This window comes from Lampris incognitus, chromosome 5 (assembly GCF_029633865.1).
Source record: "Lampris incognitus isolate fLamInc1 chromosome 5, fLamInc1.hap2, whole genome shotgun sequence".
In the NCBI taxonomy this organism is placed as follows: domain Eukaryota; kingdom Metazoa; phylum Chordata; class Actinopteri; order Lampriformes; family Lampridae; genus Lampris; species Lampris incognitus.
This window is the reverse complement of record NC_079215.1, coordinates 1823113-1850208: the sequence shown is the minus strand read 5'-3', so window position 1 is coordinate 1850208 and position 27096 is coordinate 1823113. Positions and strand designations below refer to the sequence as shown.

General features: G+C 45.5%; 1 protein-coding gene across 1 annotated transcript; it reads left to right on the top strand.

Moving 5' to 3' along the window:
* Positions 1-24060, top strand: LOC130112320 (C-type lectin domain family 4 member M-like). Its single transcript, XM_056279651.1, has 5 exons — positions 1-36; positions 145-1140; positions 4328-4479; positions 9690-9790; positions 23480-24060. The coding sequence occupies exons 1-5, from the start codon at positions 24-26 to the stop codon at positions 23601-23603; spliced, it is 1386 nt and encodes a 461-aa protein (XP_056135626.1). The 5' UTR covers positions 1-23; the 3' UTR covers positions 23604-24060.
* Positions 24061-27096: the final 3036 nt, after the last annotated feature.

Here is a 27096-nt window from a genome sequence, read left to right as displayed (position 1 = left end):
TCCTACTTGTGGGAATCATAGGCATGGCAGTCTACAGTGAGTTATATTTTGTTTTTCCATCTCACACTTTAATTCTTGTGGACTCGACATAATTAGGATTCAGTTTACACTATGGAATACGGTTTGTCATGTGTCCTTTGGCAGATTTCGACAAAATGGGAAACCAACAAATCATGTACAGTGCTATAAGTCAAGGGGAAAAGATGAATCAACGTAATCTCACCGGAGAAACAGTCAAGTTAAAGAGCAGCTATGACAACTTGTCTACAGAGAGAGACCGGTTACAGAGCAGATTCAATTCCTTGACTGAAGAGAGAGACCAGATGAAGACCAGCTATGACAACCTGTCCACACAGAGAGACCAGTTACAGAACAGATTCAATGCCTTGACTGGAGAGAGAGACCAGATGAAGACCAGCTATGACAACCTGTCCACAGAGAGAGACCAGTTACAGAACAGATTCAATGCCTTGACTGGAGAAAGAGATCAGATGAAGACCAGCTATGACAACCTGTCCACAGAGAGAGACCAGTTACAGAGCAGATTCAATACCTTGACTGGAGAAAGAGACCAGATGAAGATCAGCTATGACAACCTGTCCACAGAGAGAGACCAGTTACAGAGCAGATTCAATGCCTTGACTGCAGAGAGAGACCAGATGAAGACCAACTATGAAAACCTGTCCACAGAGAGAGACCAGTTACAGAGCAGATTCAATGCCTTGACTGAAGAGAGAGACCAGATGAAGACCAACTATGACAACCTGTCCACAGAGAGAGACCAGTTACAGAGCAGATTCAATGCGTTGACTGGAGAGAGAGACCAGATGAAGATCAGCTATGACAACCTGTCCACAGAGAGAGACCAGTTACAGAGCAGATTCAATGCGTTGACTGCAGAGAGAGACCAGATGAAGACCAACTATGACAACCTGTCCACAGAGAGAGACCAGTTACAGAGCAGATTCAATGCCTTGACTGAAGAGAGAGACCAGGTGAAGACCAACTATGACAACCTGTCCACAGACAGAGACCAGTTACAGAGCAGATTCAATACCTTGACTGGAGAGAGAGACCAGATGAAGATCAGCTATGACAACTTGTCCACAGAGAGAGACCAGTTACAGAGCAGGTACAACAGTGTTGCTGAAGAGAAGAACCAGCTCCAACAGGAAATCGAAAGGCTGAATGAGAGGATAAAAGGCATGGGTGACAGCTAAAATACTTTTTTATATTCAGTTTCACTATATTTATTACCAACTATTGACATGTTTTTAACTGTCTAAAATAAACAAACACACAAACACACACATCTTAAGTCTTTGATTTCCTGTGATATATTTTACATAAGTGTAATGACCAGATTTAATTAGAATCACAATCTGCTCAGTGAGCAGATTGTGATTCTAATTAAATTCATGTAAAACTAGAATCACTTTAAATTAAGGCATATTTTAAAAAGCGTTTATATGTGGCTACTAATTACTATAATGGCTGGCAATTCATGATCCTTTATTAATGTGTTATCAATCAGTAAAAAAAAAATGTAAACACTGTTTTGTTTTTTTTCACCAGGTTGGGAGGCCACATTATACCAGTATGAGATTCTGCTTTGACATTTTCTTGGAAGCCATGTGACCAGTGGGGATTGCCAATTCACATTGTCAGCAAGTGGCATACAAATAACTTGAAAATGTTGTGCAATGCATATGCAAAAGTCGATTTTTGCGCAAGAGAGATGGCAACTACTGCTACAGTGGTTTACAATTTGGAACAGTTAGGGTTAGGTAGTGGTTTAGTTTGGGTTAGGGTTAGGTAATGCTGAAGGGTTAGGTAATGTTGAAGGGTTAAGGTTAGGTAGGGGTTTAGTCCGGGGTTAGGGTTGGGTAATGTTGAAGGGTTAGGGTTAGGTAGTGGTTTAGTTTGGGTTAGGGTTAGGTAATGTTGAAGGGTTAGGTAGTGGTTTAGTCCGGGGTTGGGGTTAGGTAATGTTGAAGGGTTAGTGTTATGTAGTGGTTTAGTCCGGGGTTGGGGTTAGGTAATGTTGAAGGGTTAGGTAGTGGTTAAGGGTTAGGTAATGTTGAAGGGTTAGGGTTAGGTAGTGGTTCAGTCCGGGGTTGGGGTTAGGTAATGTTGAAGGGTTAGGGTTAGGTACTGGTTTAGGGTTAAGTAACGTTGAAGGTTTAGGGTTAGGTAGTGGTTTAGTTTGGGTTAGGTAATGTTGAAGGGTTAGGGTTAGGTAGTGGTTTAGTTTGGGTTAGGGTTAAGTAACGTTAAAGGGTTAGGGTTAGGTACTGGTTTAGTTTGGGTTAGGTAATGTTGAAGGGTTAGGTTTAGGTAGTTGTTTAGTCCGGGGTTGGGGTTAGGTAATGTTGAAGGGTTAGTGTTATGCAGTGGTTTAGCCCGGGGTTGGGGTTAGGTAATGTTGAAGGGTTAGGGTTAGGTAGTGGTGTAGGGTTAGGTAATGTTGAAGGGTTAGGGTTAGGTAGTGGTTTAGTCCGGGGTTGGGGTTAGGTAATGTTAAAGGGTTAGGGTTAGGTAGTGGTTTTGGGTTAAGTAACGTTGAAAGGTTAGGGTTAGGTAGTGGTTTAGTTTGGGTTAGGTAATGTTGAAGGGTTAGAGTTAGGTAGTGGTTTAGTTTGGGTTAGGGTTAGGTAATGTTGAAGGGTTAGGGTTAAGTAATGTTGAAGGATTAGGGTTAGGTAGTGGTTTAGTTTGGGTTAGGGGTAGGTAGTGGTTTAGTTTGGGTTAGGCAATGTTGAAGGGTTATGGTTAGATAATGGTTTAGTCCGAGGTTAGGATTAAGTAACGTTGAAGGGTTAGGGTTAGGTAGTGGTTTAGTTTGGGTTAGGGTTAGGTAATGTTGAAGGGTTAGGGTTAGGTAGTGGTTTAGTTTGGGTTAGGGTTAGGTAATGTTGAAGGGTTAGGGTTAGGTAGTGGTTTAGTTTGGGTTAGGGTTAGGTAATGTTGAAGGGTTAGGTTATGGTTAGATAGTGGTTTAGTCCGAGATTAGGGTTATTGTTATGTAATGGTTTAGACCGGGGTTAGGGTTGGGTAATGTTGAAGGGTTAGAGTTAGGTACTGGTTTAGTTTGGGTTAGGGTTGGGTAAGGTAATGTTGAAGGGTTATGGTTAGGTAGTGGTTTAGACCGGGGTTAGGATTGGGTAATGTTGAAGGGTTAGGGTTAGGTAGTGGTTTGGACCGGGGTTGGGGTTAGGTAATGTTGAAGGGTTAGGGTTAGGTAGTGGTTTAGTCAGAGGTTAGGGTTAGGTAATGTTGAAGGGTTAGGGTTAGGTAGTGGTTTAGTCCGGGGTTAGGGTTAGGTAACGTTGAAGGGTTATCGTTATGTAGTGGTTTAGACTGGGGTTAGGGTTGGGTAATGTTGAAGGGTTAGGGTTAGGTACTGGTTTAGTTTGGGTTAGGTAATGTTGAAGAGTTAGGGTTAGGTAGTGGTTTAGTCCGGGGTTAGGGTTAGGTAATGTTGAAGGGTTATGGTTAGGTAGTGGTTTAGACCGGGGTTAGGGTTGGGGTTAGGGTTAGGTAGTGGTTTAGGTTTAAGTTTATGTAGGAATTTACAATTAAGTTTAGATGACACTTTTATCAAAAGCGACGTACAACTGAGAGTTAATACAACAGAAGCCAGGATCTAGTCAGGAGGCGACAACGCAAGTAAGAGTAAAAAAAAGTAGGTTCAAGTCCGGTAGGACATAGGTGTCAACTGTCAGTGCACAAAGGCAATGAATGCATAGGGTGAACAGAAGCGATTTTTTTTTAATACCATCAGGTCTGGAAGTGTTCAAGAAACAGCTGGGTCCTTAACTTCTTTTTAAGGACGGTGATGGACTCGGCGGGTCGAATGGAGTTTGGTAACTCGTTCCACTACCGAATAACTGACTTAGGGCCCCGTTGTGGCGGAAGTGCCAGGCGCCTTTTATTGGCAGTGCGTAGTGAGTGGGGCTGATTTTCCGGTTAAGGTTAGGAAGTCATTAAGCTTCGGTTTAAGGTCTGGTAGAGGTTAGTGAGGCTGACATACAACAGTTCAGCCATCGTCGAACAATTTTACGTCCAAGCACATGGTTTCCAATTTAATGTCCATGGAGGCTCTCCCCATGTGAGCTCCCGCCCTGGCAGTGTAACAACATGTTATTATTAAAGTTCATTATTTGATTTTTTTTAATTTTTTTAGTATTTTATTTATTATTATTGATTTAACCACTAATAATGTAATCAGTAACCATCAATAAACCCTTTATCCAGTATGCTATATTGTAAAGTGGTACCGTTAAATCTAATGAACGGTTTACAACTGCATTTCTTCAATTTTCAGTGCTTGACCGTAAAACATGTCCAACGGGGTGGATGCTGTTTGAAACCCACTGCTACTATGTCACGCCACGTGCTAAGACCTGGAAGGACAGCAGACAGGATTGTCTGAATAGAGGGTCTGACTTGGTGATAATCAACAGCAGAAATGAGCAGGTGAGGGTGAGAGGGAGATAGCACTAGGGGGCGAATTTAAAAAAAGGTTCAAGTTCAATTTTATTGTCATGTGTGGAATACAATAAAATTCTTGTGCTCTGGTTCTCTCTGCCTTAACACAAAGGACACAAAGGACACACCATCCCCAAAAAATATACAGTACACAATAACACAACAATGTAAGGCGCATATGGGTGTGTTAGCTGTTCAGCAACCTGACTGCCTGTGGAAAGAAACTACTACTGAGATGGGTGTGTGTGATTTGATGCTCCGGTGGTAATGTTTTTAGATGGAAGGGGCGAGAGCAGAACATGAGCGGGGTGGCTGGTGTCCTTAATGATGTTTTGGGCTTTCCTTTTGCAGCGAGTGGTGTAAATATTATGAAGTTGTGGTAGGTCCATGCCAGTGATTTGTGCTGCTGTCTTTACAGTCCTCTGCAGCAGTCAGGTTGCCAAACCACACTGTGATACAGCCTGTCAACACACTCTCCATGGTACTGCGATAAAAGTTGACAAGAGTCGTGGTACTCACACCATAACTCTAGTAATGCCATACAAAATACAGTCTACTGGGTCTTCCTGAGGATGCAGTTGGTGTTGAGAGACCATGTGGGGGTGTCTGTGATGTGTAAACCAAGAAATCTAAAACTGTCCACAATGTCAACAGATGACCCATTGATGGAAATAGAAATGTGATTTTCTCTGATCAAAGTCACAATGATTTCTTTTGTCTTACTGACATTGAGAGAGAGGTTGTTACCATGACATCACATGGTTAAATCTTCTACTTCCCTCCTATAGGCCCTCTCATCACTATCACTTATTAGTCCAATCACTGTGGTGTCATCTGCGATTTTGGCTGTTGTCATATTTGGCAGCACAATCGTGTGTAAACAGAATGTACAATAGGGGACTAAGACAGCAGCCCTGAGGTACGCCAGAACTAAAGTGGATGAGTATGTTTTACCTATTCTCACAGTCTGGGGCCTGCCTGTCAGGAAATCAAATAGTCAGTTACAGATAAGAGTTGCCCAGAGCAAGACCTCTGAGCTTCAACACCAGCTTGGAAGGTGCAGTTGTATTAAAAGCAGAGCTGTAAATCAATAAACAACATTCTGACACAGGTATTTTCTTTTCAGGTGTACTACAGCAGTAAGCATAGCAAGTGAGATAGCATCATCTACAGATCTGTTGGAACAATAGGCAAACTGTAATGGGTCAAGGGTAGCAGGAATGTTACATTTCATATATGATATAACCAAGCTTTCCAGACACTTCATGATAACAAAGGTCAAAGCAACAAGTTGGTAATCACTAAGGCAAGAGACGGGTGTTTTCTTAGGTGCAGGCACAATGGTGGTTTTCTTAAACTACAGTACAAACCTGAGATAGCTGAGTGTAACATGCCTTGAGGATGCGGGAAGGGATGCCGTCTGGGCCAGCAGCTTTACGACCCTTAACCCTTTAATAGTTTTACTCACATCAGCCTCTGTCACCAGTATATTGACTTCATCGGGTGGGCACTTTGCTGCCGTCACCGGGTCCAAGTTGTGACCTTCAAAGTTGTTAAGCTCATCCGGGGGAGAGGCAGAGGTGTTGATAGCCACCCTGGGTTTAGATTTATAGTCCATAATCACCTACAGCCCCCTCCACATGCTGTGTGAGTCACAGCTACTGTAGTCATTTTCCAGTTAGTCCCTATTTTGTCTTTTAGCGACTTTGATGGCTCTCCTTAAGTCATACCTGGATTTTTTGTAGCATTTGTTGCCCCCCGATTTAAAAGGACTGTTACGCACCATCAGTCTCAGGCGCATGTCGCCGTTAATCCAGGGCTTCTGGTTGGGGTAGGAGCAAAACAGACCGTACTGGGAAACAATTATCCACACAGAATCTAACATAGCCAGTGACTAATTCATCATACTCATCCAAACTCGAGGCTGAATCCTTAAAGGTTGACCAGTCTGTTGATTCAAAACTTCCCTGACATTTGAATTCGTGTCCTGTAGTCCAGCACTGTACTGTCCTCACAGTGGGGTCGGATTTCCCAAAGTGAGGTCGTGGGATAAACTTGTAAGCTGCTTTGACCATGGACTAACAGTGGTCGAGAGTCTTTTTGCCTCTGGTTGGGCAGATGACATGTTGGTAAAATTTTGGTAGCACAGATTTCAGGTTACAGTGGTTAAAATCAACCGCCACAACTGAAACGGCCTCAGGGTGCAAGTTCCCTTGCCTGCTAATGGCTCAAAACCGTTTGTCCAGCACTGCTGCGGCAGTACCTGTGGTGGTATGTGGACAGCAGTTAACAACATGCAGGGGATTTCTCTTGGGAGACAGGATGGTATGCACTTCATTGTTAGTTGTTCCAACACTGGTGAACAGGACTGAGAGGATATTTCCATGTCAGTGCACCATGAATTGATAACATACAAGCATACACCACCTCCCTTTACCATGCCAGTAATCATCATGGAATGGTCCATGTGGTGCACAGAAAAACCCTGCGGTTGTATAGCTCTATCAGCTGTATTAGGGCCCAGACAACAAGTCTCTGTAAAGCAGAATAGACAACAGTCCTTCATGTCCCTTTGAGAGCTTATTCGGCAATGAAGTTTGTCCAGCTTGTTGTCGAGGGACTGGACATTAGACAGCTGTATACTGGGAATCGGGGGCAAGGTAGTATGCCTTCATAGCCTCAGCAGGGTGCCACCTCGTTTACCTTGCCTCCAGCAGAGCTGTCTGTGGCCATTACTCCATGTTGGTACCGGTTTGTTGTAGGTATTCTCTCTTGGCAAGTCCCGCGGCTTCCAGCTGTTGGGAACGTCTAATCTTAGTATGTCCAGTAAGTCTGGTGATCACAGAATATTGGACAAGACACGTTTTCTGCAACATAAGTGACATCTATCCATCCATTATCCAAACCACTCACCCTGCTCTCAGGGTCGCGGGGACGCTGGAGTCTATCCCAGCAGTCACTGGGCGGCAGGCGGGGTCACACCCTGGACAGACCGCCAGGCACAAAAACAAACAATAAAGTGAGAGCAGCTCGTAGCGAGTCGCCATAGTATGGCGCCATCTTCCATCTTAGGTAACATTTCGGCTCTCAGTGTGTCAGCGCACATATGTGCTCAATATGTTGTTTGCTCAAGGCCAACCTATGATGTCTGTAGCATGGCCTCCTCCCTACTCTTTCTTCAGTATATTTGCTCTTATTCTCTATATACTCTGATAAGGAAGAAAGTCAGTGAGCATATTCTTTAATCATTGGGGCTTTTACGATTTCTCCTACTTAGCGTCAGACCAACACATGGATGCCTTTTTATGTCTGTGCATGCAGTTTGACGGTTTAATGAACAGCACGTTTAGCCTAGCTTACCTCAGTTGCTGGAGCTCTGCTAGGCGGGGACATACACCTTCTCCAAGACCGATCATAAAAAGCTTTTGCTCGCTAGCACGGCATCAATTTCTTAACCAGTGTTTTCACAATTACATACAAAATCCTAAAAACCAGATTATCGCTTTCAACCATCTTCCATAAAACACAAATTTTCCATAGAAGAAGATAGATATGTGTTGTCTTCCATTACAGAAGAAGATGGATATACTATTGAACAAATTATCCCTTTAAATGCAATTCCTGAAACATTGTCTACATTCTCAAAACTGTAAATATAAACAGTGCTTAGTGCAACACTATAATGCGCCTGCAAAAACTCCTTATACATCAAAAATGTAAACTCATGATCCAAAATTAAATAAAATTCGACAATGAGTACCTATAACAATGATGCCAAATGGAAATGTGACTTCATCACTTCATAAATAAAGAAAGGCAATATGCTATGCATTAGCATCAATATGACATAGTCAAGCCTGGATGCACCTTGCTTTACCTTCTTATAACAGACCTGGTGATAACCAAATTACTCTGATTAGTCTGTAGAGATTACCAATCTAATGTTGTTGCAAGATTTTTTTTTACAGTGTTTAAAACAGTTGTACAGGACCGTTGTGGTGAAGAGGGAACTGAGCCAGAAGGCAAAGCTCTCAATTTACCAGTCAATCTTCGTACCAACCCTCACCCATGGTCATGAGCTTTGGGCAGTGACTGAAAGGGTGAGATCGTGGATACAAGTGGCTGAAATTAGTTTTCTCCATAGGGTGTCTGGGCTCAGCCTTAGAGATAGGGTGAGGAGCTCGGACATCCGGAGGGAGCTTGGAGTAGAGCTGCTGCTCCTTCAAGTCGAAAGAGCCAGTTGAGGTGGTTCGGGCATCTGATTAGGATGCCCCCTGGGCACCTTCCTTTGGAGGTTTTCTGGGCACGTCCAACTGGGAGGAGACCCCGGGGTAGACCAGAACTACCTGGAGGACTACATATCCAATCTGGCCTGGGAACGCCTTGGGATCCCCCAGGAGGAGCTGGAGGGCGTTGCTGGGGAGAGGGACGTCTGGAGTGTCCTACTTAGCTTGCTGCCACCGCGGCCCGACCCCGGAGAAGCGGCTGAAGATGAGTAAATTAATTTAAAACAGTGATCCAAACTACTGCAGTGTGAAAGAAAACAGAGGAAAGATATACTGTAAATGTGACTGCAGCATTTCACGCACGATCCAGTCCCTCCTCTGGGTGGCCACATTTCATCTACATCACAGTCAGCATATGTAAGGATCTGTGCAATGAACACGTGTATACATGCATGTGAGAATGACAGAATTCAGCTGAAAACAGTACGGTAATGAATTCGGGGGGCAGTCCGGGAGACTGTCGCCACAGCCGGGACGCGAACCCGTGTCTCTTGCTCCGCAAGTGACGACGTTAACCAGTCGACTAAAGGGTCCGACCCATTAGTCAAGCACCAACGTGTCTACTTATCCATGCACATTACACTATCATCCGCTTTGAATAGCAAAACTTACATCACTGACGCTTGTGTTAGTGGAGTTTTGTTTGTGTTTACAGGGTTTTGAAATATGTTTAGATTTGTGTGTGTGAAAACAATCAAGAGGTTAGTGTTCAGGGCAAATGAGTAATGGTTATCCATTGTTCTGATCATCAGAATACTTTATTCATCCCCGAGGGGGAATTGGGTAAATAATGCAGATCATCATTTGAAGATTGAACGGAAGAAAGTGAGAGTAGCTGTGATGTTTAAAGAAACAGAGTATTTCTGGTGCCGGTCTGTAACCTAAATCCTTTCCAACACCCCCCCCCCCCAGTCATTTGTTTTCACGATGATCGACAGACCCTGGCTGGGACTGTCTGACCTGGCTACAGAGGGACACTGGCAGTGGGTCGATGGATCACATCTAAGGAATGGGTGAGAATCCGGCTGAGCATCTTTGTGTAAAACGTTTTATGGTTGTAAAATGTGCAGTGTGTATGTCAGATGTGTATTCGACTACTAGTGTCAGTGTTTTTGTGTAATGTTTCGTAATGGAAATGTGACGTAATAGAAATTTCAGAGACATCTGACAGTAAATATGATAATCTGAGGAAACCAGCAAAACCTAGAACCAGCTCTAAAACATGAAAGTTCAGGTTGCTCTGGTTTACTCAAACGGAGGGTCAAGATAGTGGTGCTAAAATGGTTTGGAGGATGTTTTTTTGGACTTCACTAGACATTAGACACAGCCTGCAGGGGGCAGCCCTTAGAGTTTGGCCACAGTTCTCAACTATTTCACACAGTGGCGGTTCTAGCTTGTATGGCGCCTTGGGTCCCTGGGTGAACCCCCCCCCCCAAACCACCACCAACAACAACATTCTGCATTTACTGTAATTTTTTTCCACTCCTTTTTCTCCCCAACTGTATCCGGCCAATCACCCCACTCTTCCGAGCCGTCCCGGTCTCTGCTCCACCCCCTCTGCTGATCCGGGGAGGGCTGCAGACTACCACATGCCTCCTCCATACATGTGGAGTCACCAGCTGCTTCTCACCTGACAGTGAGGAGTTTCACCAGGGGGACGTAGCGTGTGGGAGGATCACACTATTCCTCCTGAACAGGCGGCGAATAGCGTGCCTCCAGAGGAGGCGCTAGTGCAGTGACCAGGACACACACCCACATCTGGCTTCTCATCCGCAGACACGGTCAATTGTGTCTGTAGGGACGCCCGACCAAACCGGAGGTAGCACGGGGATTCGAACTGGCGATCCCCATGTTGGTAGGCAACAGAATAGACCGCTACACCACCCAGACGCCCACATTTACTGTAATTTTTATTCAGACATTTGGAACAACACAAACAAATAACATTGAGAACTCTATCAATCTAGAAATAAAAGATTCATAAATACCAAAAAGTAGTAACAAATTGTAGTAAATACAAATAAAAAGGAGAATTGAGTTATTAGCTATTACCCTTTTGCAAACAACAACAAATCCTATATCACACACATCAAGGCTGGATCAGTAATCCCAGGGAACCCTGGGCACTGCAGCTCATACCCCCCCACCCCCCGCACACCTCCCACACACACACCACGCCCATCCCGCAGCCATTAAACCCCACCCTAACTACACTGAGCTGCCAGTCAAGCTGGCATGTCAAGTCCAGCAGACCATCATCACACCCATCCACCTGAGCGGGTCTTATCCGTCCATTATCACACCAGTCCACCTGAGCGGGTCTTATCCGTCCATCATCACACCAGTCCACCTGAGCGGGTGTTATCCGTCCATCATCACACCAGTCCACCTGAGCAGGTGTTATCCCTCTATCATCACACCAGTCCACCTGAGCGGGTCTTATCCGTCCATCATCACACCAGTCCACCTGAGCGGGTCTTATCCGTCTATCATCACACCGGTCCACCTGAGCAGGTCTTATCCGTCCATCATCACACCGGTCCACCTGAGCAGGTCTTATCCCTCTATCATCACACCAGTCCACCTGAGCGGGTCTTATCTGTCCATCATCACACCAGTCCACCTGAGCGGGTCTTATCCGTCCATCATCACACCAGTCCACCTGAGCGGATCTTATCCGTCCATCATCACACCAGTCCACCTGAGCAGGTGTTATCCGTCCATCATCACACCAGTCCACCTGAGCAGGTGTTATCCGTCCATCATCACACCAGTCCACCTGAGCGGGTCTTATCCGTCCATCATCACACCAGTCCACCTGAGCGGGTCTTATCCGTCCATCATCACACCAGTCCACCTGAGCGGGTGTTATCCGTCCATCATCACACCAGTCCACCTGAGCGGGTCTTATCCGTCCATCATCACACCAGTCCACCTGAGCGGGTCTTATCCGTCCATCATCACACCAGTCAACCTGTGCAAGTCTTATCCCTCTATCATCACACCAGTCCACCTGAGCGGGTCTTACCCGTCTATCATCACACCGGTCCACCTGAGCAGGTGTTATCCGTCCATCATCACACCAGTCCACCTGAGCAGGTGTTATCCGTCCATCATCACACCAGTCCACCTGAGCAGGTGTTATCCGTCCATCATCACACCAGTCCACCTGAGCAGGCGTTATCCGTCTATCAGTCAGTCAAGTCATTTCTGATTTAGAATCCAAAACCAAAAAACCAATAACAGGCTGTTCTTCATTGTATCGATGTTGTTCTGAAGTTAAAAATAGAACATGAATAGTAGAACATAGAAAACAATAACATAGAAAAATAGAACATGAGAAAACAGAATATCTGTTGAGGTATGCTATACTACAGTTCAATAGACCGAGTACTGCCATTTCACTTACAAATCACAAAACAAGAAAACCAGGGATTCGACCCCCCGAGGCGGTGCATGGCCATACTGTGTGTTCACTGTAAACCACCCACGCAGACAGCACACCAGCTATTACTGACCCACAATAATGGGACTGACTAGGAACAGGTTTACAGCAACGCCATCCTAAAATGATCTCACAGCACAGCTGAATGAAGGCTTCAAAACAAGGGTCAGCTAGGCAGCTTCACACAGAACTGCAAAAGCCAAAATATAATGAACTGGACAAATGGCAGCGTCACATCAGTGATGCAATACACGTTATGCAAACAGCCTATCAAATGAACCCATCCACAATATACACAGCAACACACAGCCATGACCGGTCAGTGCGCATACAGCACACTCCAAGGGCGCTTACCTTTAGAAGTCCTCCCTTCTTAACTTGTTCCTTGCAAACTCTGTGATCCAGTTCTTAAAATCCAGCGGTACATTGCTGCAACTGCCGGTAGACACTTGCAGGCGCTAGCTAGTAACGCTAGCAGTGATGCTAGCTAGCATTACTAGCGCGACATCCATTCTCTGTCGGAAAGCCCTCTTCTTCACGGTCTCCTCTTTTGTGTGGAGAAAAGCTACTTGTTAGTGGGACTTTTTTATTGTGGCCACTTCTTTCGCTTCCTTTTCCTTCGTGTGGCAGCCTCGCTGGGCTCTTGGTTAACGCCGACACCTTCCTGCCGCTTGCCAATTCCCCCGCCAATTCTCACCGAGACAAGCGAACTGATGGCGGGTCAGGTAAACATTAATTCCACTGTGTTTAACCTCGACGTGGCTTAAGAACACCGATCTTGAATCTGTGCAGCGTTAGCCCCCTGCTGTCTATGCCCGCCCGCCCACCCACCCACCCTGATTGCTAGCCAACCGGTACACGTCACGCCGGGACTCACAGACAGCAAGGGAGGCTCGAGACCAGACGTGACGCATCCGGCTACCAAAAGTCAACACGAGCGAGCTGACAACGCGCCAGGGCAATCGGGGGGGGGGGGGATTTAACTGCTGGAGAGCCAATCAGGGAAATGGGGAACAGGTGAGCAGGGCAGGGCAGCGCCTTGATGACCCCAATAAGGCTACCAGTCACGAGACGTCATTTGTCGGAAACCACTGTTCTTTCATTCTGAGCGGATAATTAACAAGACCGACAGAATGGCCCAAGCTTGGTGTCAGGTTTCTGTGGCGCCATTGCAGAAGTTGTTTGTATGTAACCAATTTCGTTTAACAGAAATATCTTAAGCTTGTGTCGATGACAAATGCTATGAAGTATTTTATTAATGTAAACTACTCTTAAGACACGTCAGCCCCTAACTAGCTAAAGGGTCTGACCCTTTAGCCGAGCGGTTAGTGATGTGGCCTTGTGGTGCAATACACCCCGTATCGAATCCCGCACCGGGCAAGAAAATAATTGGTCACATTAATTTAAGGTTTTATTGCGTTCATTTAAGGAATATTAATACAAACGAAAAAGTTGAAAAGGTACAAAAGACCAAAACAAAAACGACAAAAAAGAAACAAAAAGCAAACAAGAACTAAAAGTGCATGACTTAACAAAAGCACAGCATCATCTCTGCAACATTCGTGACACTAATGATAAAAAGACCGTCAGCACATCATCAGTCCTTGAAAGAGTCACATAGTGAGCCATTCTACAGCTCGACCCTGGAAACCGAAGACAAGTCCCTGTGGCACAACCAACGCAAAAACAAGAGCTAGGTTAAAGCTAGAGCAAATGCCCCTTTGGATAGGTGGGGTAAACACGACCTATTAAAGATGCATGAAGATGCTGTGAAGTATTACACAAAAATCTCAAGTTCTTCCCCTTCGAGGTAGGATTTATTTGCCTGTTTTAAGACTCAAATCGGGACCATTCTATTTGTGTTGCCTTTAAGGCATAATGATGGGTGGACTTTTATTTTGACAAGACTTTTATTTGATAAGAGTTAGTCATCACTTCCTGCCAGTGGTGACGAAGCCGGCTGAATTTGTGTAACGTTTGCGTTCGTTTAGTTACAACGCTGAGGAAATACTAGACGACCCACACTGTAAACGTCACAGAGGCGACGTGTTTTCACCACAGCGCAGAAGCTGCAGCTCCCCAACTAGCTTAACTCTGGCTGTGTAAGATGGTCTAGAGTAGTAGTAGTACTAGTAGTAGTAGTAGTAGCAGTGCAGTGTGTACTAGTGTGAAGCGCCTTCCTAGTATCTACTAACTTGAGATACAGCCCCCTGAGTCCTTTGACTTAAACCTACTTAAATAATAATACCAAACTGAGGTTGTTAGTATAACAAAAACAGTTATATATATATATATATATATATATATATATATATATATATTTTCATGGCAGAATAAAATTAAATGAAATAAAATACTTCACTCGGTGCTCCTTTAAAAGTGTGGAAATGACATAAAATGGTCACTCAGAGTTCTTAGAGAGTGCAAGTTACCCCAACCAAAACAAAAATATTGTAGCGAATTCGGGGACCAACGCAACCACAGGAACTGCCGCGGCTGGGAAGCGAACCCGTATCGCCCGCACCGCAGGAGACATCGCTAACCGCTAGACTAAAGGGTCAGACCCGCGAACCAGCGTGTCTTCTTATCCATGCACGTTACACTACCCCCCTCCTTCGGGAAGCGTGTCCCCGCGCTTAAGCATATCAGCTCCTTCACGCCTCAGGGCGCCTACGCTTCCGATGGCCTTACGGTCGCTCCATCCCACTTCTGACACCAATGTAGCGAATTCGGAGGACAACGCAACCACAGAAACTGCCGCGGCCGGGAAGCGAACCCGTACCGCCCGCACCGCAGGAGGCATCGCTAACCGCTAGACTAAAGGGTCAGACCCGCGAGCCAGCGGCCAGCGTGTCTACTAATCCATGCACGTTACAATACACACAACAGCCCGTAGGCCTTTAACCAGGTAATGGAAAATGCAATGACAGCCAAATAACAACTAATACTTATTGACTGCTACCTTTTACCTTTGTGGGCCCACACACAAATTAAATAAACACAAGCCGGCAATGAATACAAATAAATACCCCCCCCCCTTGCAGGCCAGTTTTTGCTGGTGTGACGGGTGACAACTGACAGACCCACCGCTGGAACCTCATCACTCACTGAGCAGGGACGGTGGGGTTACTCACAGACGGCGAACAGTCCAGTCTCTCGACCAAGGCGATAAAAAAACGGTCCTGACTCAGTCGCGTAGTGATGAAGAGAACGGTCCTGACTCAGTCCCCTGGTGATGAAGAAAACAGTCCTGACTCAGTCCCATGGTGATGAAGAAAACGGTCCTGACTCAGTCCCGTAGTGATGAAGAAAACGGTCCTGACTCAGTCCCATGGTGATGAAGAAAACGGTCCTGACTCAGTCCCGTAGTGATGAAGAAAACGGTCCTGACTCAGTCGCGTAGTGATGAAAAAAACGGTACTGACTCAGTCCCGTAGTGATGAAGAAAACAGTCCTGACTCAGTCCCGTAGTGATGAAGAAAACAGTCCTGACTCAGTCCCGTGGTGATGAAGAAAACAGTCCTGACTCAGTCCCGTAGTGATGAAGAAAACAGTCCTGACTCAGTCCCATAGACTTACATACCGGATCGGTCGAGGCCCGGGTTACCAATGACCGCCACCGGTACTGTTAACCAGCAGGGTGTCGGTGGAAACTATGCTACTGTTGGGCGAAGGATAAGGAGAGGGGGAAAGCATGTCCAGAGGCAGCTAGAGAGGAGGAAGGGTAGGCATGTGGAGGTGAGAGTTGGAACTTTGAATGTTGGCACTATGAATGGTAAAGGGAGAGAGCTGGCTGACATGATGGAAAGAAGAAAGGTAGGCATACTGTGTGTGCAAGAGACCAGGTGGAAGGGGAGTAAGGCCAGGAGTATTGGAGGTGGGTTCAAACTCTTTTACCATGGTGTGAATGGGAGGAGTAATGGGGTAGGGGTCATTCTGAAGGAAGAGTATGTCAAGAGCGTGCTGGAGCTGAAGAGAGTGTCAGACAGAGTGATGAGTATGAAGCTGGAAATTGAAGGTTTATTGCTGAATGTTATCAGCGCATATGCCCCGCAAGTTGGGTGCGAGATGGATGAAAAAGAAGAATTCTGGAGTGAGTTGGACGACATGGTGGAGAGGGTACCCAAGGAGGAGAGAGTGGTGATTGGAGCGGACTTCAATGGACATGTTGGTGAAGGGAACAGAGGTGATGAGGAGGTGATGGGAAGGTATGGTGTCAAGGAGAGAAATGTGGAAGGACAGATGGTGGTCGATTTTGCGAAAAGGATGGAAATGGCTGTGGTGAATACATATTTCAAGAAGAGGGAGGAACACAGGGTGACATACAAGAGTGGAGGAAAGTGCACACAGGTGGACTATATCTTATGTAGAAGGCGCCATCTAAAAGGGATTGGAGACTGCAAGGTGGTGACAGGGGAGAACGTAGCTAGGCAGCATCGGATGGTGGTCTGTAGGATGACTTTGGAGACCAAGAAGAGGAAGCGAGTGAAGACACAGCCGAAGATCAAATGGTGGAAGTTGAAGAAGGAAGACTGTTGTGTGGAGTTCAGGCAGGAGTTAAGACAGGCACTGGGTGGTAGTGAAGAGTTGCCAGATGACTGGACAACCACTGCAGAAATAGTGAGGGAGACAGCTAGGAAGGTACTTGGTGTGTCATCAGGACAGAGGAAGGAAGACAAGGAGACTTGGTGGTGGAATGAGGAAGTACAGCAAATTATACAGAGGAAAAGGTTGGCAAAGAAGAAGTGGGATAGTAAGAGAGATGAAGAAAGTAGACAGGAGTACAAGGAGATGCAGCGTAAAGCAAAGAGAGAGGTGGCAAAGGCAAAGGAAAAGGCGTATGGTGAGTTGTATGACAGATTAGACGCTAAGGAAGGAGAAAAGGACTTGTACCGATTGGCTAGACAGAGGGACCAAGCTGCAAAGGATGTGCAGCAAATTAGGGCGATCAAGGATAGAGATGGAAATGTGCTGACAAGCGAGGAGAGTGTGCTAAGAAGGTGGAAGGAGTACTTTGAGGGGCTGATGAATGAAGAAAATGAGAGAGAGAGAGAAGGCTGGATGATGTGGGGATAGTGAATCAGGAAGTTCAGCGGATTAGCAAGGAGGAAGTGAGGGCAGCTATGAAGAGGATGAAGAGTGGAAAGGCAGTTGGTCCTGATGACATACCTGTGGAGGCATGGAGATGTTTAGGAGAGATGGCAGTGGAGTTTTTAACTAGATTGTTTAACACAATCTTGGAAAGTGAGAGGATGCCTGAGGAGTGGAGAAGAACCATACTGGTACCGATTTTCAAGAACAAGGGCGATGTGCAGAACTGTAACAACTACAGAGGTATAAAGTTGATCGGCCACAGCATGAAGCTATGGGGAAGAGTAATAGAAGCTAGGTTAAGAGGAGGAGAGGCGATGATCAGCAGCAGCAGTATGGTTTCATGCCACGAAAGAGCCCCACAGATGTGATGTTTGCTTTGAGAATGTTGATGGAGAAGTATAGAGAAGGTCAGAAAGAGTTGCATTGTGTCTTTGTAGATTTAGAGAAAGCTTATGACAGAGTGCCGAGAGAGGAGGTGTGGTATTGTATGAGGAAGTCAGGAGTTGCAGAGACGTATGTAGGAGTGGTGCAGGATACGTATGAGGGAAGTGTGACAATGGTGAGGTGTGCGGTTGGAATGACAGATGGGTTCAAGGTGGAGGTGGGATTACATCAAGGATCGGCTCTGAGCCCTTTCTTGTTTGCAATGGTGATGGACAGGTTGACGGACGAGATCAGGCAGGAGTCTCCATGGACGATGATGTTCGCGGATGACATTGTGATCTGTAGCGAGAGTAGGGTGCAGGTTGAGGAGAGCCTGGAGAGGTGGAGGTATGCACTGGAGAGAAGAGGAATGAAAGTCAGTAGGAGCAAGACGGAATACCTATGCGTGAATGAGAGAGAGGACTGTGGAATGGTCAGGATGCAAGGAGTGGAGGTGACAAAGGCATTTGAGTTTAAATACTTGGGGTCAACTGTCCAAAGTAACGGGGAGTGCAGTAGAGAGGTGAAGAAGAGAGTGCAGGCAGGGTGGAGTGGGTGGAGAAGTGTGTCAGGAGTGATTTGCGACAGAAGGGTATCAGCAAGAGTTAAAGGGAAAGTTTACAAGATGGTAGTGAGACCAGCTATGTTATATGGTTTGGAGACAGTGGCACTGACGAAAAGACAGGAGGCGGAGCTGGAGGTGGCAGAGTTGAAGATGCTAAGATTTTCACTGGGAGTAACGAAGAAGGACAGGATTAGGAACGAGTATGTTAGAGGGACAGCTCAGGTTGGACGGTTTGGAGACAAAGCAAGAGAGGCATGATTGAGATGGTTTGGACATGTGTGGAGGAGAGATGCTGGGTATATTGGGAGAAGGATGCTGAATATGGAGCTGCCAGGGAAGAGGAGAAGAGGAAGGCCAAAGAGGAGGTTTATGGATGTGCTGAGGGAAGACATGCAGGTGGCTGGTGTGACAGAGGAAGACGCAGAAGACAGGAAGAGAAGGAAACGGATGATCCGCTGTGGCGACCCCTAACGGGAGCAGCCGAAAAAAGTAGCAGACTCAGTCCCGTAGTGATGAAGAAAACAGTCCCGAGGTGATGAAGAAAACGGTCCTGACTCAGTCCCGTAGTGATGAAGAGAACGGACCTGACTCAGTCCCGTAGTGATGAAGAAAGGAAACGAATGGTCTCCCACGAAGCCGGAGGTGCAACTGTACTTTTCCGGTCACACAGTGCGCCGTCTAGTGTCCGTCTGCGCCTCAAGGTCCCATCCAAGCCCTCGAGCCCATGTCCCGTCTTGTACAGGCAGAGTGAGACTTCGGTAGCAAGTTGTCCAGTTAGCTTGGGTAGCGGTGCTAGCCAGGAGGCTACCTAGCTTCGTCGCTGCTATAAGTATTTCTGCAGTTAAAAGTGGCGACTAAACAGGCTGTCTGCGTGTGTGTGTGTGTGTGTGTGTGTGTGTGCGTGAGCACAGACATTACACACTCCCTCAGACTGACTGCTTAGCCTCTCCGTCTGGCTGTCTGACGCCGGATCGATCCGACTCCCAGCCACTACCGGCTCCGCAACGTCTCGTTACGTTCACCCGCTCTCAAGCAGCGCTCTCGCTTCCGGTGTTAGTCCCGCCCCTTAGCCAATCATATTTACAGAAACGTGAGGCCTCTCTACATGACCCAATCAGAAGCAGCATGTGGAGCTGCCGCTGAAAACCGAGCACGCTACTTTGACACGAAAAGAATGAACACATGCCACATGACAGACATGCCACTTGACTAATTCTTTACATTTAGGATGTGTCACATGAAACATGACTCATTCTTTACATTTAGGATGTGCGTCACATGCCACGACTCATTCGTTACATTTAGGATGTGCGTCACATGCCACATGACTCATTCTTTACATTTAGGATGTGCGTCACATGCCACATGACTCATTCTTTACATTTAGGATGTGCGTCACATGCCACATGACTGATTCTGTACATTTAGGATGTGCGTCACATGCTACATGACTCATTCTTTACATATTGGATGTGGGTCACATGCCACGACTCATTCTTTACGTTTAGGATGTGCGTCACATGCCACATGACTCATTCTTTACATCTTGAATGTGGGTCACATGCCACATGACTGATTCTTTACATTTAGGATGTGCGTCACATGCTACATGACTCATTCTTTACATATTGGATGTGCGTCACATGCCACATGACTCATTCTTTACATCTTGAATGTGCGTCACATGCCACATGACTGATTCTTTACATTTAGGATGTGCGTCACATGCTACATGACTCATTCTTTACATATTGGATGTGCGTCACACGCCACATGACTCATTCTTTACATCTTGAATGTGCGTCACACGCCACATGACTGATTCTTTACATTTAGGATGTGCGTCACATGCCACATGACTGATTCTTTACATCTTGGATGTGCGTCACATGCCACATGACTCATTCTTTACATCTTGAATGTGCGTCACATGCCACATGACTCATTCTTTACATCTTGGATGTGCGTCACATGCCACATGACTCATTCTTTACATCTTGGATGTGCGTCACATGCCACATGAATCATTCTTTACATCTTGGATGTGCGTCACATGCCACATGAATAATTCTTTACATCTTGGATGTGCGTAACATGCCACATAACTCATTCTGTACATTTAGGATGTGCGTCACATGCCACATGACTCATTCTTTACATTTAGGATGTGCGTCACATGCCACATGACTCATTCTTTACATCTTGAATGTGTGTCACATGCCACACGACACATTCTTTACATTTAGGATGTGCGTCACATGCCACATGAATAATTCTTTACATCTTGGATGTGCGTCACATGCCACATAACTCATTCTGTACATTTAGGATGTGCGTCACATGCCACATGACTCATTCTTTACATTTAGGATGTGCGTCACATCCCATCTCAAACAAACTACAGGCAGCTTGTTTCTGCAGAGACGCTACACAGGCGGATCTCCTGTTTACTGTCGGGTTTCACCAGCCAGACACTTTAACTCGGGGGATACACCCAGGGGCTACATGTACACTACGCTGCACTGAAGACAGTACACTGTAGAGAACTCGGGGGCAGCCGGGAACCGAACCTGAGTCTCCCGCGCCACGGGCGACTAAAGGGTCCGAGCCGTTAGCCAAGGGCTAGCGAGTCTGCTGATCCATGCACGTTTCAATGCTATTCAAAATGTTTTTTAAAAGATCTGCTGCACTTGGAAATTGGCAAAATGTGCAAATGCCTACCGACAGCTGAACATGTAGTGGACAAATATTAAAAACAATGTGGGTTTTTTTTCGTATTATTAAACAAAAGTACTGGGATCCATTGTCAAAGCACCTTTTCACGTGTAAAACGTTGCTTGAAACGTGTTGAAGAAGTTATAAATGTTTTACAAAACGCTGGCAAACAAGGGCGGGCTGTCCTCTGCGAGTTACACGAGCCAGAGTCCAGGAGGAGAAAGCCTCTGGTAAAATTGAGGCTCCAGTGCCATTTTTGATCCACGGGTCCAATGAAACCTTACCGACTGTGTGCTATGAACCACTGTGTGCTTTAACCACTGTGTGCTTTAACCACTGTGTGCTATGAACCACCGTGTGCTTTAACCACTGTGTGCTATGAACCACCGTGTGCTTTAACCACTGTGTGCTATGAACCACCGTGTGCTATGAACCACTGTGTGCTATGAACCACCGTGTGCTATGAACCACTGTGTGCTATGAACCACTGTGTGCTATGAACCACTGTGTGCTATGAACCACTGTGTGCTATGAACCACCGTGTGCTTTAACCACTGTGTGCTATGAACCACCGTGTGCTTTAACCACTGTGTGCTATGAACCACTGTGTGCTATGAACCACTGTGTGCTATGAACCACCGTGTGCTTTAACCACTGTGTGCTATGAACCACTGTGTGCTATGAACCACTGTGTGCTATGAACCACCGTGTGCTTTAACCACTGTGTGCTATGAACCACCGTGTGCTTTAACCACTGTGTGCTATGAACCACCGTGTGCTTTAACCACTGTGTGCTATGAACCACCGTGTGCTTTAACCACTGTGTGCTATGAACCGCCGTGTGCTTTAACCACTGTGTGCTATGAACCGCCGTGTGCTTTAACCACTGTGTGCTATGAACCACCGTGTGCTTTAACCACTGTGTGCTATGAACCGCCGTGTGCTTTAACCACTGTGTGCTATGAACCACCGTGTGCTTTAACCACTGTGTGCTATGAACCACCGTGTGCTTTAACCACTGTGTGCTATGAACCACTGTGTGCTATGAACCACCGTGTGCTTTAACCACTGTGTGCTATGAACCACCGTGTGCTATGAACCACTGTGTGCTATGAACCACCGTGTGCTTTAACCACTGTGTGCTATGAACCACCGTGTGCTATGAACCACTGTGTGCTATGAACCACCGTGTGCTTTAACCACTGTGTGCTATGAACCGCCGTGTGCTTTAACCACTGTGTGCTATGAACCACCGTGTGCTTTAACCACTGTGTGCTATGAACCACTGTGTGCTATGAACCACCGTGTGCTTTAACCACTGTGTGCTATGAACCACCGTGTGCTATGAACCACTGTGTGCTATGAACCACCGTGTGCTTTAACCACTGTGTGCTATGAACCACCGTGTGCTATGAACCACTGTGTGCTATGAACCACCGTGTGCTTTAACCACTGTGTGCTATGAACCGCCGTGTGCTTTAACCACTGTGTGCTATGAACCACCGTGTGCTTTAACCACTGTGTGCTATGAACCACTGTGTGCTATGAACCACCGTGTGCTTTAACCACTGTGTGCTATGAACCACCGTGTGCTATGAACCACTGTGTGCTATGAACCACCGTGTGCTTTAACCACTGTGTGCTATGAACCACCGTGTGCTTTAACCACTGTGTGCTATGAACCACCGTGTGCTTTAACCACTGTGTGCTATGAACCACCGTGTGCTTTAACCACTGTGTGCTATGAACCACTGTGTGCTATGAACCACCGTGTGCTTTAACCACTGTGTGCTATGAACCACCGTGTGCTATGAACCACTGTGTGCTATGAACCACCGTGTGCTTTAACCACTGTGTGCTATGAACCACCGTGTGCTTTAACCACTGTGTGCTATGAACCGCCGTGTGCTTTAACCACTGTGTGCTATGAACCACCGTGTGCTTTAACCACTGTGTGCTATGAACCACCGTGTGCTTTAACCACTGTGTGCTATGAACCGCCGTGTGCTTTAACCACTGTGTGCTATGAACCGCCGTGTGCTTTAACCACTGTGTGCTATGAACCACCGTGTGCTTTAACCACTGTGTGCTATGAACCACTGTGTGCTTTAACCACTGTGTGCTATGAACCGCCGTGTGCTTTAACCACTGTGTGCTATGAACCACCGTGTGCTTTAACCACTGTGTGCTATGAACCACTGTGTGCTTTAACCACTGTGTGCTATGAACCACCGTGTGCTTTAACCACTGTGTGCTATGAACCACTGTGTGCTTTAACCACTGTGTGCTATGAACCGCCGTGTGCTTTAACCACTGTGTGCTATGAACCACCGTGTGCTTTAACCACTGTGTGCTATGAACCACCGTGTGCTTTAACCACTGTGTGCTATGAACCACCGTGTGCTTTAACCACTGTGTGCTATGAACCACTGTGTGCTTTAACCACCGTGTGCCAAACAGGATGTGGTCACAGGGGGAGCCGAATGAAGCAGGAGGGGAAGACTGTGCAGAAGCCTTAAGAACACTGGCAGCATGGAACGATGTCTCCTGTTCTGCGGCCCGGCATGCGGTTTGTGAGATGTAGGGTCCAGTTTACCCGGTTCTGATCTGAAATCAAGACCTCTTCACTCTGCACTGAAGGGAGCATGCCAAAGCAACAAGAAGCATTTTCCGGAAACACACTGGGTTGTCTTTGTTCTGAAGCTCATGGGAGTTTTGAATAGAATCGTGTTTGAAATTAAATGAAGCCCAAACTCTTATTTGACATTTGTCACAAGCTTACAAACAGGAAGGCTCAGTTTGTAATCACAATAGTTTTGAAACATTGTAACGAGCCGCATTTATAGTTTACAAATCTTTATTGTGTGAACAACAAAGACACCAAGCAGAACAGATCAGGCGTTTTGGCCACTCTGGTCTTACAAGATCGAGCAAGTTAAATGGGGAATCACGCTGAACCTTGGGGGACAAAGTGGAAATCTGTAATAAAAATGTTGTGTTGTTGTTATTTTAAATCACACTATAGATGTTCCACTATGAAATACTGCAAATCTCAATAAATACTATTATGGCAAGATACGCTTCTAAATGTACTGTTCACAATGGCTTGAGTGAGTGTCACGACTTATTCACGTATAACATTATTTTGTAGTGATGTTACTGCGCCCTCTGCTGGTACATAGTATTAAGCATGTATTGGCATTGTAGTGATATTACTGCGCTCTCTGCTAGTAGATAGTATTAAATATGTACTAGCGCTGTAGTGATGTTACTGCGCCCTCTGATGGTACATAGTATCACATATGTATTAGCGCTGTAGTGATGTTACGGCGCTCTCTGCTGGTAGATAGTATTAAATACATATTAGCATTGTAGTGATGTTACTGCGTCCTCTGCTGGTGGATAGTGTTAAATATGTAAAAGCGTTGTAGTGATGTTATAGCGCTCTCTGCTGGTAGTATTAAATACATATTAGCATTGTAGTGATGTTACTGCGCCCTCTGCTGGTGGATAGTGTTAAATATGTAAAAGCGCTGTAGTGATGTTATGGCGCTCTCTGCTGGTAGATAGTATTAGATATGCCACGGAACAACTCCTTCAGTGGTCATCTGGCAACAGATAGATGGACTGCATTTACACAGTTTCTTGACTGAACACCTCGATAGTGTGACATAGTATTTTGGGGGTATCTATAAGAAATTTATTTACACACAAAACGTTTGGAGAAATGATTATTAGTAATCATTAGGCAGACAGAGGCGTTCATTGTTCATCTCACTCACCTAAACACTTCAATAAGTTCAGAAAGTTGTGCCACTTAAATGTTGTGCAGCCTTTAAGACCATAAGGACACTACGACATTAAAGCTGTATCGCAACATTACAGTAACTTAAATCCCAGATGATAGCCAGTCTCAAATCACAGCATCAATATCATATTGATGCTGTATCATCTCTCTCATGAAAACACACACACACACACACACACACACACACACACACACACACACACACACACACACACACACACACATTCTTCGGTTTTCAGTGACTACTTAACTACTGCCGTGCATTTTAGGTAAATATGAAATGACTGAACAGACAGACAGAAAGACAGACAGATACTAGACAGACAGACAGACAGCTAGCTAGCGCTAGACAGACAGACAGACAGACAGACAGACAGACAGACAGACAGACAGACAGACAGACAGACAGATAGATAGATAGATAGATAGATAGATAGATAGATAGATACTAGGCAGGCAGGCAGGCAGGCAGGCAGATAGATAGATAGATAGATAGATAGATAGATAGATAGATAGATAGATAGATAGATAGATAGATAGATAGATAGATAGATAGACAGACAGACAGACAGACAGACAGCTAGCTAGCGCTAGACAGACAGACAGACAGACAGACAGACAGACAGACAGACAGACAGAGACAGACAGACAGACAGACAGACAGACAGACAGACAGATAGATAGATAGATAGATAGACAGACAGACAGACAGACAGACAGACAGACAGACAGACAGCTAGCTAGCGCTAGACAGACAGACAGACAGACAGACAGACAGACAGACAGACAGATAGATAGATAGATAGATAGATAGATAGATAGATAGATAGATAGATAGATAGATAGATAGATACTAGGCAGGCAGGCAGACAGACAGATACTAGGCAGGCAGACAGACAGATTAGATAGCTAGATAGATAGATAGATAGATAGATAGATATATAGATAGATAGATAGATAGATAGATAGATAGATACTAGGCAGGCAGGCAGACAGACAGATACTAGGCAGGCAGACAGACAGACAGACAGATTAGATAGATAGATAGATAGATAGATAGATAGATAGATAGATAGATAGATAGATAGAAAGACAGATACTAGATAGACAGACAGACAGACAGACAGATAGACAGATAGATAGATAGATAGATAGATAGATAGATAGATAGAAAGACAGATACTAGACAGACAGACAGACAGACAGATAGACAGATAGATAGATAGATAGATAGATAGATAGATAGATAGATAGATAGATAGATAGATAGATAGATAGATAGATAGATAGATAGATAGATAGATAGATAGATAGTCTTTATTGTCCCGCAGGAAACTTGTTTTCACAGCCAGTTTTATTCACACAGATTTGAGATAAAACATGCTAATTTTGTGATTAACGTCACACCAAGTTATGTTGTACAGTTTTGTACCTTTGTACATGTCAACAAATTAGTGCTGTTACAACAAAGTTAAACTCAAGCTAGCAAAACTTCAAGTTTGACATGCAACTGTTTAACACGCTCAGTGATACTGCATGCATGTGTACTTTCAGCAGTGTTAAAATATTTGACATTTACAATATACTTGACTTTGTAACTTACCAAGTAACTTGTGTGGTTTACAGTGTGTGATTCTATTCATCCAGTCCAGGATTAAGTCTGCCCTCCTGCTGTCCTCCTCGGACTAAAAAGATGGATGGTCTGAGGGGGCACGCTGGTCTGTTTTAGGAGGAACCTGTCTTCAGTCCGAGTCCAACTTCTTTATTACAAAAAAAACATTTTCAGTGAAAGATGACTTTCACCAAATGCTGTGTTTACTCATGTGGGTGTCAGACGGGTGTCATGCTGGTTCCTCACTAGACCGGATTTACCAGTCTGACCACCCCTGGTGCCTCTCTCACTCAAAACAACAAAACAAAGCATGACAGAGCTGACTTTACAGCAAGGGCTCCATTTGCTGGATGTGTAGAAATGAGTTCATAAAAACTACAAGTGTGCAGCACGACTTGAGGTACGTTCAAACACAAGGAAATAGATTTCCTGACTGTCTGTACATGTGACATGCAAGACGAGAGTCACGCAGGCGGTTTTGAGCCGCCCGCCAGTTCCAGGCGTAGTGCAGGTGTGGCATGCTGTGCTGTAGGTTTGCTGGGAAATCCTCCCAGTTGAAATCACGACTGAAATTCGCTCACAGGCAAGAGACACAACATCAGCACTCAGCAATTCTCTGTAACACAACCTTCAAGGACTACCATCCTCCTGGTGTAA